Genomic DNA, 15,401 nt, shown 5'->3' on the forward strand with positions numbered 1-15,401 from the left:
CAGTCAGCTTTTTAACCCAGAAGTCCGCTCCTGGCCATCAGAAGCATCCTGCATCCTTCCATTTTTTACCTGCATGCTTCTGTATTTAAGTAGCAGCTTTACCATAGCATCTGAGTTAAATATCTTTCAAGTAAGAATTACCTACAATATCCTATGACCTAGTCCTAATTTAGCCAGTAGATTATGGTAGTGCTGTTCATCTATAAAAGTTACCGACTATCAGAGAGAGCCTAATCAGGTTCCCAAATTAGTATTCCCAAAGTGCAGTTGAGAAACGACTGGTCTTCCAAACTGAACAGCAGCCTTCAAGAGACAGAGCAAAGTAAGGCAAAAGGCATGTGTGCCTCTCAGCCTGACTGTTGCTTTCACCTCTATCAGTTGTTCTAATAAAAGACCATTTTTCCCTGCAAATCTTGTCTCACGTATGTCTTCAGGCAGTCACTTACAGTACCGCAGATGGTAATTACTCTGGTTTGTGAATGGGACTCTAGTGTCATTTTGAAAAACACAAGTTACAGGAAGGGGAGACACAGAAATACTTTTTCTGCTACTTAGAAAAAATGACTCTAACTCTCATGAAGAGTATTTTTCTTTTTTTCAACAACTCCAGCATCTTTCTGAGCCACCCAAAGCATCGTAGAGAGTGAGAAAGTGGAATATGAGGAAGAGCTCAGCTGTTGGTGGTTTATTGAAAGATCATTTTGATTAGTTTGACTGATAGCCACCCTAGCTATAGAGCTGTTTACTTCCCTGATTTAAAATCCTTATAAAATATTTCTAATACATTTTGAAAAAGCCCATTGATGTTGAACATGTACCATGGCTGCCAAATTCATTCATTATCTATTAGCAGAAAGAAACACATTAAAATTCAGTTCCAATCAAGAAGTGCTATGGAACTGCAGAAGAAATTAACGTCCCACTTTTAACACCAGAAAAATGTATCTATTCCCATGGCCTCCTGGGTCAGCGTGAGTATGTTCTATTGCCTCTGCTAGTCTGGAAACAGAAAAATAACAGTGTGGGCAGGAAAAAAATAAAGAAACAACCTGCACCAACACTGTAAACATTCACACAGATGCAAAAGCTAACAGAACTCAAGAACAGCAAAGAATTTCACATCAAAGATAACTTCTGCATTACTGAAAAGACCTGGATTCACTATGGATATGGTATATGAGCCCGCAATCCGTTAACAGTTGACTGACTTAAACCTTGCTTCCCAGATTCTGGATTTTCACTTACTGATGCTGTTTGTTGTCTCACAAAAAACCTATATGAAGATGATACCCTCTGCTCCTTACAGAGTCCCAGCATGAACACACCACTTTGCTAATAAAGTGGTAAGAGAAAATGTCAGAACTACTCGTTCCAGTTATGTGAAGTTATCAGGTTTGAAGCAGAGTTAACAATGGTTGAGCAGATGGTTTTAAATTGGGAAGATCTGCAGAGCACAGGGAGAAAGTTCTAGAAAGGACAAACAGGGAGAAAATAGTTCTTCACTGAAAGTGAGAGGTAATGTGTCTCAGGATATTTTAATATTCCCTGAGAAAAGAGAGAAACTGGGAAGCAGCTATGAATGAATGAGCTCAATACTGTACAATGATTTGACTTGAGGATAGAATAATAATAATGAAAAAAATATGTGGGCTTTTAAGACATGAATTATGAACTTGCTGAAGACAAGGAAGGTGACAGACGCTTTCCTAAAGTTTTGAGGTATAAATGTTTCACTGTCATTAGAATTTTCCCTAAAAAACATTAAACAAATTCAGAAAAGAAGTGTTGGGGAGAAGCCCTGTGTGGAGACAAACTGAAAGCTCCCGATGTCCCATTTTGGGAAGTATAATAGTCCATCAAGCACTGACCACAGAAGTTAACAACCTGCTGCAGTGTATGAAGTTAACAATTCGCTATGATCCCTCTCTGTACAAACAAAAGCAGGGCTGCAAGAGCTATTTTTCAATTACTCCATCTGGAGTTCAAGTAAAAATGAACCAATCCCTATCAACTGGTACCGTGGAGTCTTACCACTTGATAAAAGTGCAGTAGGTGCTTGGCACATTGCTTGTTGCGCAGGCTAAATACAACACACCAGTAAAGAAAAAAATACGCTTGCTCTGTGCTGTGCAAGACTTACTTTGTTCAGAAAATAGTTGTTTACATAAACTGTCTTCCCTTTGTTAGGGTGTTAAGAGGACTGGACACATGACAGATTCAAGTCCATTGCATACAGGACAGCAATACCATTTAAATCCTTCTAGATTAATGCTGTATTAAATCTGACAGCTGAAGAACTGTTAAATAAGCACAATTTGGTGCTACTGTTGTGATTCAGAGTTATCCAAACACAAAAGCAAAAGCTGAATTTCACCAAGAGGTTTATATTCCAACATCTAATCCCAGTTGTTTATATTCAGGTAAATTTTTTTCTTAACTGACCATATAATGCTGTCAGTGACAAGGTGAAGGTTCACCACAGAGAAAACATACTGCTCTCTCCATCTATTAATGGGGTCCACGACTCAGTGCAGTTAATCCCTGGAACGCTGATGAAAAGCAACAATAGTGACTTGACCGCTGGGATGGTACTCTATGGAGTGATTTATTGCAGCGGAATACTACAGTTTTGCTGATCTATCATTTCCCATCAGAGGTAAAATAGCTGGAGAACTTTAATTAAAAGAATACCTCAAGCCATGGTCAGCTACAGAAAGCATAATCAAGTACCTGCAAATTTATTTACAAACAGATCAAATCCCAGGAACTGGTCTAGGACGGCTAATTGAACAAGACCAGAGCTACATGGAGAAGCAAGTATTTCAACAATATTAACATCTACAACCAAACAGTACTTTTGTAAAGCAGATCTAGCAACTATTTTATTTATAAATGAAACATTACCCTGCAGGAGTGGAATTTGTGTATTTGAAAAACTGTCACCACATGGGTATTAAAACCATCAATTCTTCCAGTACAAGGTCTGACTTATGTTTAAACAGCACGATTCTGCAACTAAGAGCTACCAGCTCCTGGCCCCTTTACTGCACAGCCAATGCAATTACATTTGATGTGCCTGCTTTCCAGCTAAGGTGTCACTTGAGCATCCATTTCTATGCTGCTGCATTTTTTTCCATTATCCAGGCTCATTTTTTGAACCACAGATGCCTTGCCTGGCACAAACAGATCTCTAGTGATCATGGAGTTTGATCCAGGCTGCTTCCAGTAGCCAAGCCAGACTATTTATAGATAAGACAAATACTCAGCTGATTTTTGTCATTGCTTCAATATGTTATGCTCTGCAGCTCACATATTTCCTTAACCGGTAACACACAGTCTTGGCTGTTCTGCCAAAGAACTCCAGTAGGTTTTGCATGTGTTATCACATTAGTACGTATATTCACATACTAGGTAACACCCACAGCATGTAAACATACATTTGACTGCACTGGAGTAAGAGAAACATGATCTGAAAACATCAGTACAATACAGGCAATGGTGCAAAGCTAAAAAAAAAAAAAAAAACGCCCCCAAAACAACCTATACAAGACTTAAAAATTTCCATTTTAAAATTATTTTCACTTTGCTTTCAAGAGTGAAACCATTAAGAAAACTTGTGTAAGTAATGTTGCTTCTGTAAAGCAATATTATAAAGCAATGTCGCACGACAGGAATCTCTGGACTACCAGATCCACCTGTTCAATTGAATTGCTCCTCAAAACTCATTTAGTATCTATGTCACCTTAAATTAACTGAATCACAAATCTCAGAAGAAAAGTTTTATGTGAGAGACATTCCAATATGCTTGGGTCTAAATAATTATTTGACTTTGCATCAGTAATCAGGCATCTGTATTCCTGCAGAGCCACCTAATCAGCTCTTAATACAATTTTGTCACTGAAAAAGAAGAAATGAAAACAGACAATTTCATTTTTTTAAGACATTACTTTGGAAGTACACTAAGGCTGTGCCTTAACAGTATGTTTCTGGAAATACATAGTTAAAAAGCAGATGTTCCTTATGAGGCATCCTTCTCTAACAATACTGGAACACTGAACTGCTATTGCCAGAATGGCAAAATTGGAGTTACATGACCAAATCTAGTCTATTGTACAGATGTAAGCTTACTAAGTCAGGAGAATTGCAGAACTGTATCATAACTGAATAAAACAAGTGACAATTTGTTAGTACTGAAGCCAAGCCATTCTTTTATTTATGCTTTTATTTGTTCTTTTATTTAACTTAAAGATGATGGATATACTTCACCGATGTTTGATAAGAACTACTTGTAGATTGCAAGCAAAGGATCCCTAGTAGTATTTTGACCACAGACGAAATATTATCGTCGTATTATTAGTACCTTTCAAACATTTCATGTTTTATTTAAACCAGATAGTATTTCAAGTTTGCATGTATGAGCAAATTATAAGTACATCACATCCTGCAACCTGCATTGTAAAGCGGGTGGCAATCCTGAGCACTCGCAGATAGAATGGGCGAAGAATTGCCAAAGTTTCAATAAGCTAACATTAGGTGTTTGTGTGTATAAAGCACATTTCAGTAAGCCACCGCCTTTTCCTCTTATCCCTCCCTCTTTTTTTTTTTTTTTCCATTTAGTTTGCTTTTTTCTAAGACCTACAGGTAGTTCAAAGCTGAATCGAATTTTCAGCCTGCTTGAAGAATCCAGAGCTGAACACCAGTGATAAAAGTATTGATGTAAGTTTTTCCCCCCTAGAGCCTTGTACTTGGTATCTGCTTTTACAATCAAACCACACCACTGCAATTAATAGCTATTTTAAAGACCATTGCAATGAACTATCACTAGAAGCAAATAAAGCTACAGAAGCAAATAAACCTACAGAAGCAAATACAATAAAAAAAAATTGATGTCCAGGTGACTTAAAAATTGTTGCAATAAGAAGGATGAGAGTATGTTTACGGCTCTGGCAATAAAAGAGATGACATCTGAAAGTCTCCTTCTACCTTATTTCCAATGATCACAGAGAAAAAAGTGATATGATCTGACATATTATAAGCCATAAAACCCAAGGGTGGGAAAAGCTGAACTGCCCTTGCATGAGAGCTTGGGCACATTTAACAAGGTGAAGATCTAGCCAGCCATTCTCCCTACCACGTCACACGAAAGTTACACAGCGTCTCCTTTCCATGCAAAGTGGTTGTTAATACTCCTACATCACCCAGATACAAAGCTGCTGATTCCTGATCTCCCACTTTTAATATTGGCAACTTTGGGTCTTTCAAATCATAAGACTGAAAGGTCAAGTGAAGTTCGGTTATTTGTAACATACATCTGGGTAGCTATGTGGAGTTAGCATTTATCTGTACAGCTCTTTGGAACTGTCACTCACTGGAAAAGTAGGTACTACCAAGAGAAGTAGTGCCTCACCTCTTCTGGCTATCATGAAGGCCAATTGCTGCAGTGGAAATTCTCATCTTAATGCAAGTAGACCTGCAAGTGTGATTTTTATTCACATCAGTAGGAATTGTGCATCTATAAATATATCAATATATCCAGCACTGTGTCCTTCAGAAGGAATGAAAAACCCCGCATAAATTATTAAATTTACCTAGATAAAATGTGACTGTATTGCAGTAAGGTAAGCTGTTAAACTGTCTGGGGCAAAACAAATGATGTTATAAATTACAGAGCCATCACTTCTTTAAAATGCAATCTCAATTATGGAATTATTTCATATTGTGTTAAATAGCACATTTCTCTTAATGAACTGCCAACCTCTGTTCATGTTAATCTTTTTCTTTGCATATCAATTTTTTATTCTGACTGATGATGAATTGTTTCCTCTTTAATCCACACCTTTTCCAGTTATCCTTAATTTCCACATTGCTGATTATTTCCTGTGTAAAATAAATCTTCATAACTATTAGCACACTAATGAAATCAAAATTACTTTGAAATTTGCCATAATTTTCTCAGTATATAATCCAATATATCTCTTAAATAAGGAAACATTAAACAAAACCATAATCAGACCAAGAAAGCAAAGGCAGAGAATACTATGGGATCAACCATATATTGGCTATAGCTTCACCATGACTGTAATAGTTGTTTTGCTCTCTAACTGCTGAATCAGAAACAAGAGAAGCTTCAGAGCAATCGAGTTTTAAAGAAAGTTCAGTATTTTAAATACAGGGCTTGTAGCCACACTAGTCAAAAGGCTATGGACTAACACTATAACAGAAGCAAGATGTGTAGGAAGAGAAAATGTTCTCATATAAAACTGACGGAGAACACATGACTGAATATGACCTTTTTTTTTTTTTCCCAATTAAAAACCCCACTTGTCATTACTGCCCAGATTTTAAATACATGTACAGATTCATTTTGATGAATGGATCTCTCTTGTACAGTCAGCAGATGTCAGTTCTCCATGGTTTTTGTGCAATTATCACATAACTGCATAACTGCCTGGTTCACACAGGTGGGGAATACAGGACAACAAAAATAATCTTGAGTCTGATAATAATGAGATCACAGCCAGCACTGAGCTATCTGCAGTATAGATGACATCTGCATCCCATGTTCTTCTTAAGTACAAAACCCTGAAACAGATTTTTCATCACAGTTGTTTTAATGGTGTCGTAACCAACTTCCGTTATTGCCCTTAATGGGTAATTAAGATGCTTTCCTCCTATTTAAAGGCTCACTATAACTCTAACTTGTAAAAATGGGAAACTGGATTGAACCCGCAGTAACCTGAGATGCATTTAACAGGGGACCCATTTAGTGAGTCACACCAATCTCCAGAGCTCCTTAATGGTTTTAAAAAAAAGAAAATAGAAATTTCCTTTTCAGCAAATTATCCTACACAGTGCTTCTCAGGGGGAAGAGTGTAAGTTACAGTAATACAGTAATACAATACTTCAGTAATAGCTGAAAAGACTAGTCTAATTGAAGAACTTTAATTTCAACTGTTAAACGCAATCAGTGAAGCTGATACAGACAAAAATTCAGTGTGTGGTTCTGCTCTGTACTTACTATTAGCAGAGAGAAGTTAAAGTCTTAGTTGAAAACAGAACCTTGCAGTTTTTGCAAATTGCTGTATCCGGATAGTAATCCTGTGTCAAATCTATTCTTTCTCCACAGGCTATGAAACCCAGTTGATGTTAATAAGGCATTATTCTTGCATTGACTCTCACAATGGCAATTATTTTTATCTGTATTCACCTGATACCTCAATAAAACCATCAGATCTATGAAGGAAATTAGATGGAAATCCATTATGAGAATGACATACCAAATAGATAGGAGAAGCAAGAAGCATCTGCAGTGGTACTAGACAACACATGCTCCTACATCTTCAGCTCTAAACCAATGCACAGTTCTTCAGCCCAAATGCCAGAAATCAGATCTACCCCCTTTTCACTACTGTCACTTGAAACTTCCTGTCACATACACATCTCCTCTCCACTCTTCACCACAGATCTGAGTGGAGACCTCATAGCAGCCTTCCAGTATCTGAAGGGGGCCTATAGGGATGCTGGGGAAGGACTCTTCATTAGGGACTGTGGTGACAGAACAAGAGGTAACGGATTCAAACTTAAAACAGGGGAAGTTTAGATTGGATAAAAGGAGGAAATTCTTTCCTGTTAGGGTGGTGAGGCACTGGAATGGGTTGCCCAGGGAGGTTGTGAGTGCTCCATCCCTGGCAGTGTTCAAGGCCAGGTTGGATGAAGCCTTGGGTGAGATGGTTTAGAGTGAGGTGTCCCTGCCCATGGCAGGGGGGTTGGAACTAGATGATCTTAAGGTCCTTTCCAACCCTAACTATTCTATGATTATATCTATGATCTGGGTAAGATGAGGGAAGGTCACAAGCACGGCACATGAAGCCCTTGCTCCTGGGTCCCCTAGCTACCTATCAGCTCTGCTCCTAAGCTCTGGGCTCCTGGATCTAGAAGCAAAGGGATGGCAAGGGCTTTTTTCACTGACTCAGTAGTGTGCAATTGAGTTTATGCCAGGACAAATGCACAGAGTCTGCTCGGCTGCTCCAGGTCTCCAGTGCAGCTGCCATGTTGAACAGCTTTATTAGCTTCTGCTCTCAATGGAAAAAACTATATTTACAGTTAATTACAGAAATAACTGTTTCATACAGACCTGCCACCTAACTAAGGTTTGAGCAGCCTAGGTTTCACTTTCCAGGTTCCCACTTCCTTTTTTATAACTTAATTACAACACTGTCACTGAAGTAATCTTCATTTCTTGATATTTATTACAAATAGAGCCCTCAAAGAAACCCATTACTGACCTTCCTGGGGTGTACAAGAACAAATTCTTCAGATTTCAAAGGCTGTTATCACAGGGGAACAGGCTGCACCCAGGAAACAGCAACCTCCCACAGGCATATGGGAAAGAAATGCCTTTTCCATCTCTGTTCAGTGAGACAAGGTGTTAGAGGGGCCTGTGGACATACATTTGGGGTTAGCCGGTTCCCTTTATCAGCAGCAGTCTCTGATAACAAAACTCCAGACAGCTTGCACCATTTCTACAGCCCCGACAAGGCCTGCTGTTGAGGCAGCCAGAGACTGCTGTGAGTCAGCTGCATCAGAAGCGATCCAGACTGCTCCTACAGCTCATCCTGAATGCCAGGTGGCTGCAGTGCCATGGCCCACTGTTCCTCAAGCGCACTGGAAGCCAGAAGATCAGAGGGAGACAGCCTACATTACTAGAGATGCTCTCACAGGCGTTTTGACAATAATTTCATCAAGCACCTCCAACAATATGAAATACAGTCTCTTCAGATACGATGACAAATCCTTATACCAGCATCTTCAAGAATTGATACTCTGTGGAGCATTTACACAGAAAAACATAGCAGTTATCCATGCAAGCAATCTTTTATGCAATGCAACCTTTCACATGAATCTTCTATGGTACATAATAAAGAAATTCCTCATGGGATTTTTACTGTGAAAAAAAAGAACTATTTCTTTTTTTTCAAGTTGTCAACATAGCTTTAATCATTTTTACAGTAAACTATACCACAACATTCTTGTCCCCCATGACATATCTCCGAGATGCTCCCCACAGAAAAATCAATATGCAAATTCATAGAATCCTCTTTAATACTCAGCTGTAGTTTTAAACTGCAACTCCATTGAGTATAAGTCTCTTTATTACAAATCTCAAACCTCTTTGCTCCTGCTATCTATTATTAATCATCCTATGTATCTAGAAGGATGCATGGTTTAATCACACTTCCATGATTCTTTCTTTTACTACATCACAGGGCTTCATATTAACAGAACTCCAAAAGCTTAAGGCAGGACTTCCACCATAATGCAGGCCTCCTGTAGCTCCTTACTCATCCAAGGAGATCCCCAAAGACAACAAAAAGCTGACAGGAAACGCTTCAGGTCAGTGTTATTTGGGAGAGTAAAGCAAAGACACTTCCATTAAGACTGTTGTGCTGTTTTTCCCTCCAAAGCCCACTCCCACCTACAAGAAAGAGCAACTCTGACTGCAAGAACAAACACTAAATCATTAAAGCATCAAGTTCCTGATGCTCTTCCTCATTCGCTTTGCAACACTAGAATTCACTGCACTGTTACCACAGTTTGAATATTTTTTTAAAGGAACAAAACTAACAAAAGATTGGGGTAGGGAACAGGGAGAAGAGAAAATTTCTATCCAAGTCTCAAAAATAAAAAACTCTATTAGCAACTTTTCCTATCCTTGCAAATGATAGTCCAGCTAACAATACCTTCTACACCTGCTGTTTCATACTTCGAAATTGTATTTTGCAGTTCTGCCTCTCAGGTGCCTGCATAATCACATATTGTGTCTTGGGGCCATAGCATAGAGAGAAAGTCAGATGTGATGACATATAGGTCCATGCACTTACAGTAACTTCACAAGCCAAAACGTAGACCAAACAGGTCTTCAAACTTCATTCATGCTCTCTGTGCAGTTCACTTCTCTTGCAGGCAGAGCAGAAAAGACAAATAGCTTCAGGTAGGTTTTACAAACAAGCAGTCCCCTGAAATCTCCAGCAGCAGGCTCATCAGCTCACAGGTAAAGCTGGACAAGAGACCTACTATTAATTTGGCCAGTTTCTCTCAGCCTCAGACATGAGCTACCACTGCCTCACATGCTAATCAAGTTTAAATATTTTGTTCTTTACACCCATGCCCTGGGGATTTTCTCAAGGCATCCAAAGATGATGTCAGCATGCCTACCCTCAAAAGCTATGGAAATGTTTTATCCAGAAGTATATAATAACAAGTGTAACTATATATTTTACAACCCAGAAAGCACAAAATTATTCTAACTAAAGGATATGTAAAAGTAGGCATACTGTGATCAGATTAAAGGTCCACACTGTCCCTGAAAAAGTCAGAATATTATGCTGTTAGTGGATGGTCTGGGACATAAAATAAGAAACAACAAATAAAAAGACTAAATCCTTCCTGGAAATCCCACATGGAAGGTGAGACCCACCTCCTACCTGATTGTTATCAGCTATTTAGGGACCTTGTGCTGGAGTTATTAAGTATGAGAATCTGGATGCAAACGTAAGATTAGCCAATCTTGATTTATAACAGCATACACAATAGCTAAATGCCAATACCCAGTCACTAAAACCAAAAACAAAACCAAAAAAGCGTGGTATATACCGAGTCACAGAGCCACACAAAAAGAACTCGCTTAGTCCAAACTGCCAAACTGCTCAAGGCTTTGTCCTGTCAGTGAAGCATACACATCCAAAGGCCAATAAATGGATCTGTATACAGTGCAGAGAAAAGTTAAAGTGAAGAAACTACTAACCAAAGGCTAAGGAACAGATGCACAGCCCAGTCTATGCAGTTACTAGCATAAAGCAAAAGCCTTTATTAATTTACGTTTATAATTGTTTATGATGTTACTTATTAAAGGTTTTTAATACTTTATTTCTACTCAAGACTGACATATGTGCAGGGGAATATAAACAAACCCATAGACAGCTAAATTCACACCACAGGATCGAAAATAATTCTTGCACTTCATTTCATGAGGAGAATTCCAAATATACTTTAATTTCCTCTGGAATTTTAATTAGATTGAAAACAGAATGCGGGAATGGAGTTCAAGGACTATTTTTCATAGCAACAATTATTCAAGTTGTAGTCTCCCCTATTGTATCTTCTCAAGAAAGCCATGTTTCATAGCTCATCCATTTTTAATTTGATAAAGCCTCTATGTTCTGTTCTCCCTTTTCATTTGACTGCTGAGTCTTCTCATAAATGTTCATTTCCTAGCAGCTATAGCACAATGAACAGAAAAGCAAACTACCGTTCATCTGAACAAAGACACTCCTACACAGTGGAGTATCAATGTCTGGGAGCCCTGCTGTAGAAAAACACATGCCCACAGTTATTCCAAGATTCCACTTCAGCTGCAGTGCAATGCACTGGCAGGCATGAATAGCCTTTCTTTTACCTTGTTTATTCAAGAACTATGATCCACTACAGCCTGGTTTTAAGTATTTGATATTCTACACTGAGAAGACTAAATAAGCCTGACACCAAATAAAAAACTTTGCCCGTGCCGTTGATTTTTTGTAAACTTATGAAACCAAAATCTGAAGGTCTTGTCCTTAGAGACTAAAAGGCCTTTGCTCTAAGATTTTATATTTATTGTGCTACCAAAGTCAATCCTATCTCCGAAGAAACTGATTTCTTGATAGGTTCTCTCCTGCCTTGAGTGCATTTGAAAGCAAAACACCCCTAATTTCCATACTGCTCCTCATGTAATTAATCAAATATACAATCTAAGCTGACTTCCTTTCCAAGCACATTATTGCGAATTAGTCATTCATGGGAGAAAAACATAAAGAGAAACAGGACTGTATTTTACATCTTGTTTAAGAAGAATCTTTGGTGCTGGGAAGGTGGAAGATGGGCTATAATAATACAGCTTTTAAGTAAGTAAATATGCACAGGGGTGCACACAGAGAGCACATGTGCTCTTATTTCTTATTGTCTCCAATGAAAGAGGTCATAACCTTTCAGACTTTAACCTCATCACTTCTAATTTTTCATCTTGTTCTCTGAAGAGAAATTTAACCCATCTGGTTTTCAATTTTATGAGGTCATGAGCCATGAAAGAAAATCTAGCTTAAAAAAATAAAATAAATTGAGATATTTAATATTCTTCCCTTGTATAAGAGAATCTACGCAGATGTTTCTGTTAGGTCAGGAGAAACTTTTAACAAATAGAAAAAACTTTAGTAGCAGCACCACCACCAAAAACCCCCACACCATATGAAACATTTTACATACAAAAGAGTTTGCAACATCACCTACAGATTTTTCAGTATCAACCAAAGCCAGAGCACAATCATCAGAATCTCTTGAAGGACTTGTAATAAGGTGATGCTTGGAAGTCAGATAAGTTCAGTGTTTTGTACATATAAATGATACATCAGAACTAGTCATCTCAAACAGCACAGCACCTTTAACAGAGGGCTAACTCATATCATTGCAAAAGCACAGATATATGAAACAGGTGAATCATTAAGAGATTAAATCTCATAGTAAAATGAAACATGCAGGAATGCTTTCGTCAAGCATTCTTAAAAACACTTTTGGTATCTTCCAAGTTTTGAAAAACAGCAACAGAAGATGGCATTTAAAACCAGATAGTAACTGTTTCAAATACTATTTCTCTAATTGCCTTACAATCCAAAGGCCAATCAAGTTCTTGTGGACTGTGCCCACCTGAATTCCTGTTCTTTTCTCCAGCATAGCAAATACACACTGAGCTGTTAATTGCAGTAATGCTAATTAAAAGACAAAAAAAACATGACTACATTAACAGTGAAATTGCCAATTAGCACATACGCTCCCTCATTACTGCTGCTGCATGAAATGCAAAGCCCGATGTGGATAGTAGTCATAAAAATAAAAGACATTTTTAAACAGCCAATAGGTCACATTTTCAGCTTACTTCAGAAGTTCTGCTGGAATCAGTAGCTGAGAAGTTGACCTACAGGAAAGAAATTCCTACAACAGTTTGTTGAAAGCACTAGAGAAAAATATTGCCATTTTCCACATCTGCATTCACAATGGTTTTCAGAGGAAATAGTACTTGCCTCACTGTAGGAGCTAGAAAGCAGCTTTAAAAATTAAAATTCAAAACCAGCAAAAAGGCTGACATTCAGTAGACAATTTTCCCTTGCATTGTACTCCACATAAGGTTCCTCATAAGGGACTAAGGGATACTGAAAGCAGCCTGGGTGATCCTAGTGTCCTTTATTCTTGAAGGAATAATTATTCTTGTATCCTTCAGTCTCTTTCAATAACCATTTAACGCAGGTTAATCCAGATCTCCACAACCCGAGAGCTGATTCCATACAGTGATTGTGCTCTTCATATAGTCTATATTTGCTTAGATCTCTCTCTCTCTCTTTTTTTTCTTTCTGTTTTTTCAGAGGTCTCATGGTAAATAAAACTGAAATACTTTCAGCATTATCTTCCTTGTGAGAACTGGAGTATATATTTGTTTTTCACTTGCTCCCTTTTAATCAAGCATTTTGTTGACCATAATCAATTTCTTCACTCAGGAGAAAAGTGTGCAATTATCTACAATGAAGAAGGTGTGTCTAAGGAATAGGGTGGGGGGAAGAGAAATCAATGGAACCATCTGTCTGACATTCCTACAACATTATAAGAGACTTGTAATTAACTGCTTGCCTACCAAAGTCTGCCAGCTTTAACTCCCCCGTGTCACTGATCAGAAGATTCTGTGGTTTCAGGTCCCTGTGCAAAATGTAACGCTGGTGGATGTAAGAGAGTCCTCGCAGCAACTGAAATAAAAATAACTGAAAAAGAGGGGGACAAAAAATGACCTCTGTTAATATTTTGCATATAACCACAGATGATTTCTTCACAATATGCAGGGTGCTTGCATATTGTGGTAACATTGTGTCAGAATTCCTCCCAAAACGGCGTTAATTCCCACCCAAGTTTAACACAACAAAATTTCCACCTAAAAGTATGTATTTTTCAAGGACTAACCCCATCCTCCAAACCCTACTGTATCATCGATGCAATTTGCCTGCTTTATAAAGAACAAGAGCAATACAACCATGTGCAGAAGGCTCAATTTCTACCAAATTATAATTATATTCCATTTATCCATATGGCCTTAGAGATCAGGTGGTAGCCTGAAGACAGATGTGTATCTTCACTAATTATAGGATACAACAGTACAGGGTGCATAGAGATGGGGAGATAAGGCTGGGGGATGGGACACTGGAGCTAAAGCAAAGAAGAATTTAATAATACAACAATAACATGTGCAGGAAACCTGCGAGTATGATAGGTTTTCTCCTTTGAAGGTTTTTTTAATGGGAGTTGCTTAAGTATTTTTCATCAGGAAATAATAATTCCCACTGAACCTAAAGATGGCTTTTGAAACCTATTTATAATAGTCTCTAAGGTAAATTTAGATAGCAATCTAACTCATCCCCCATGTCTCTTCTAGCCCTTCACTAGACTCTGCAAATGCTTTCCACTGAGCCAAGCACTGATACCGTGTATTTTTGTAATTTGTAATTATGAACAAAGACCTGGATGATGGAGATCTTTTGTCCTCCCCTTTTCATCTCCTCTCGCATCATTCTCCTGCATTCTCATAAGGCACCCCCCGTGAAAAGCTGTGTTACCCTCGTGGATTTTGTCAATACAAAGGGTGAATAAATGTTTCCTAGGAGTTTTCTTTCCAGATTTGAAAAATCTCCACTAATATACAGACCCTTCATACTGAAATATGTTAAGAAATACTACATTTTCCAAATGGGAACAAAATAAGACTTTGCAAAGCCAAATATGCAGGATTCAAGAGTATATATGGACCTCATGCCTCACAGCTCAGTGGCTGGTGAAATGTGCTCTCTCAGAAGATATGGAAACTACACCAAAGATTTGGAACGAGTCAGCCCAAGCACATGAGAATTTCTAATTAACTTGCAACACAAGCGTCCTATTTAGTGACTGGTGAAGCGAGGAGACATTATAAAAAGGGTTACAAAATCTGATTATAAAAGAGAATAAAGGCTGACATTAAAGAAACAGAAATGTCATGTTACTGAAGTTGAAATGAATTTAATTGCATTTCATTTTTTCCCTGAGTGCAGACACAATACACTGTATGTTTAGCTATTTAGCCAGGGCACAAAGAGCCATATCAATCACCTTCTTGCCAGGGCTGGGTCTAACAATGTGCTGAGGAAACCTAAGAGCAAAATAAAGAAACAAAAGAAAGAATAGCAGGAAAGTCGTAAGTAACATGCACATTCCTTTTTGAATTGTGGCTAAAATGGAATTCATGGTACACAAAAACTATTTTAATAAGGACAGGAAGCAGAAACAGCTTTCATTAC

General features: G+C 38.1%; 1 protein-coding gene across 6 annotated transcripts in view; it reads right to left on the reverse strand.

Annotated features, from left to right (window-relative positions):
• Positions 1–15,401, reverse strand: part of CDK14 (cyclin dependent kinase 14) — a 328,023-nt gene that overhangs the window by 138,988 nt on the left and 173,634 nt on the right. For all 6 annotated transcript variants that reach the window (XR_010609906.1, XM_065666401.1, XM_065666400.1 and 3 more), the window contains one exon: positions 13,715–13,838. Coding sequence is in view for 5 of the 6 variants with exons in the window: in XM_065666401.1 (XP_065522473.1) it covers positions 13,715–13,838 (124 nt within the window). In the remaining variant the exon portion in view is untranslated. The remainder of the gene's footprint in view (positions 1–13,714; positions 13,839–15,401) is intronic.

Source organism: Lathamus discolor, chromosome 2 (genome assembly GCF_037157495.1).
Source record: "Lathamus discolor isolate bLatDis1 chromosome 2, bLatDis1.hap1, whole genome shotgun sequence".
Classification (NCBI taxonomy): Eukaryota; Metazoa; Chordata; class Aves; order Psittaciformes; family Psittacidae; genus Lathamus; species Lathamus discolor.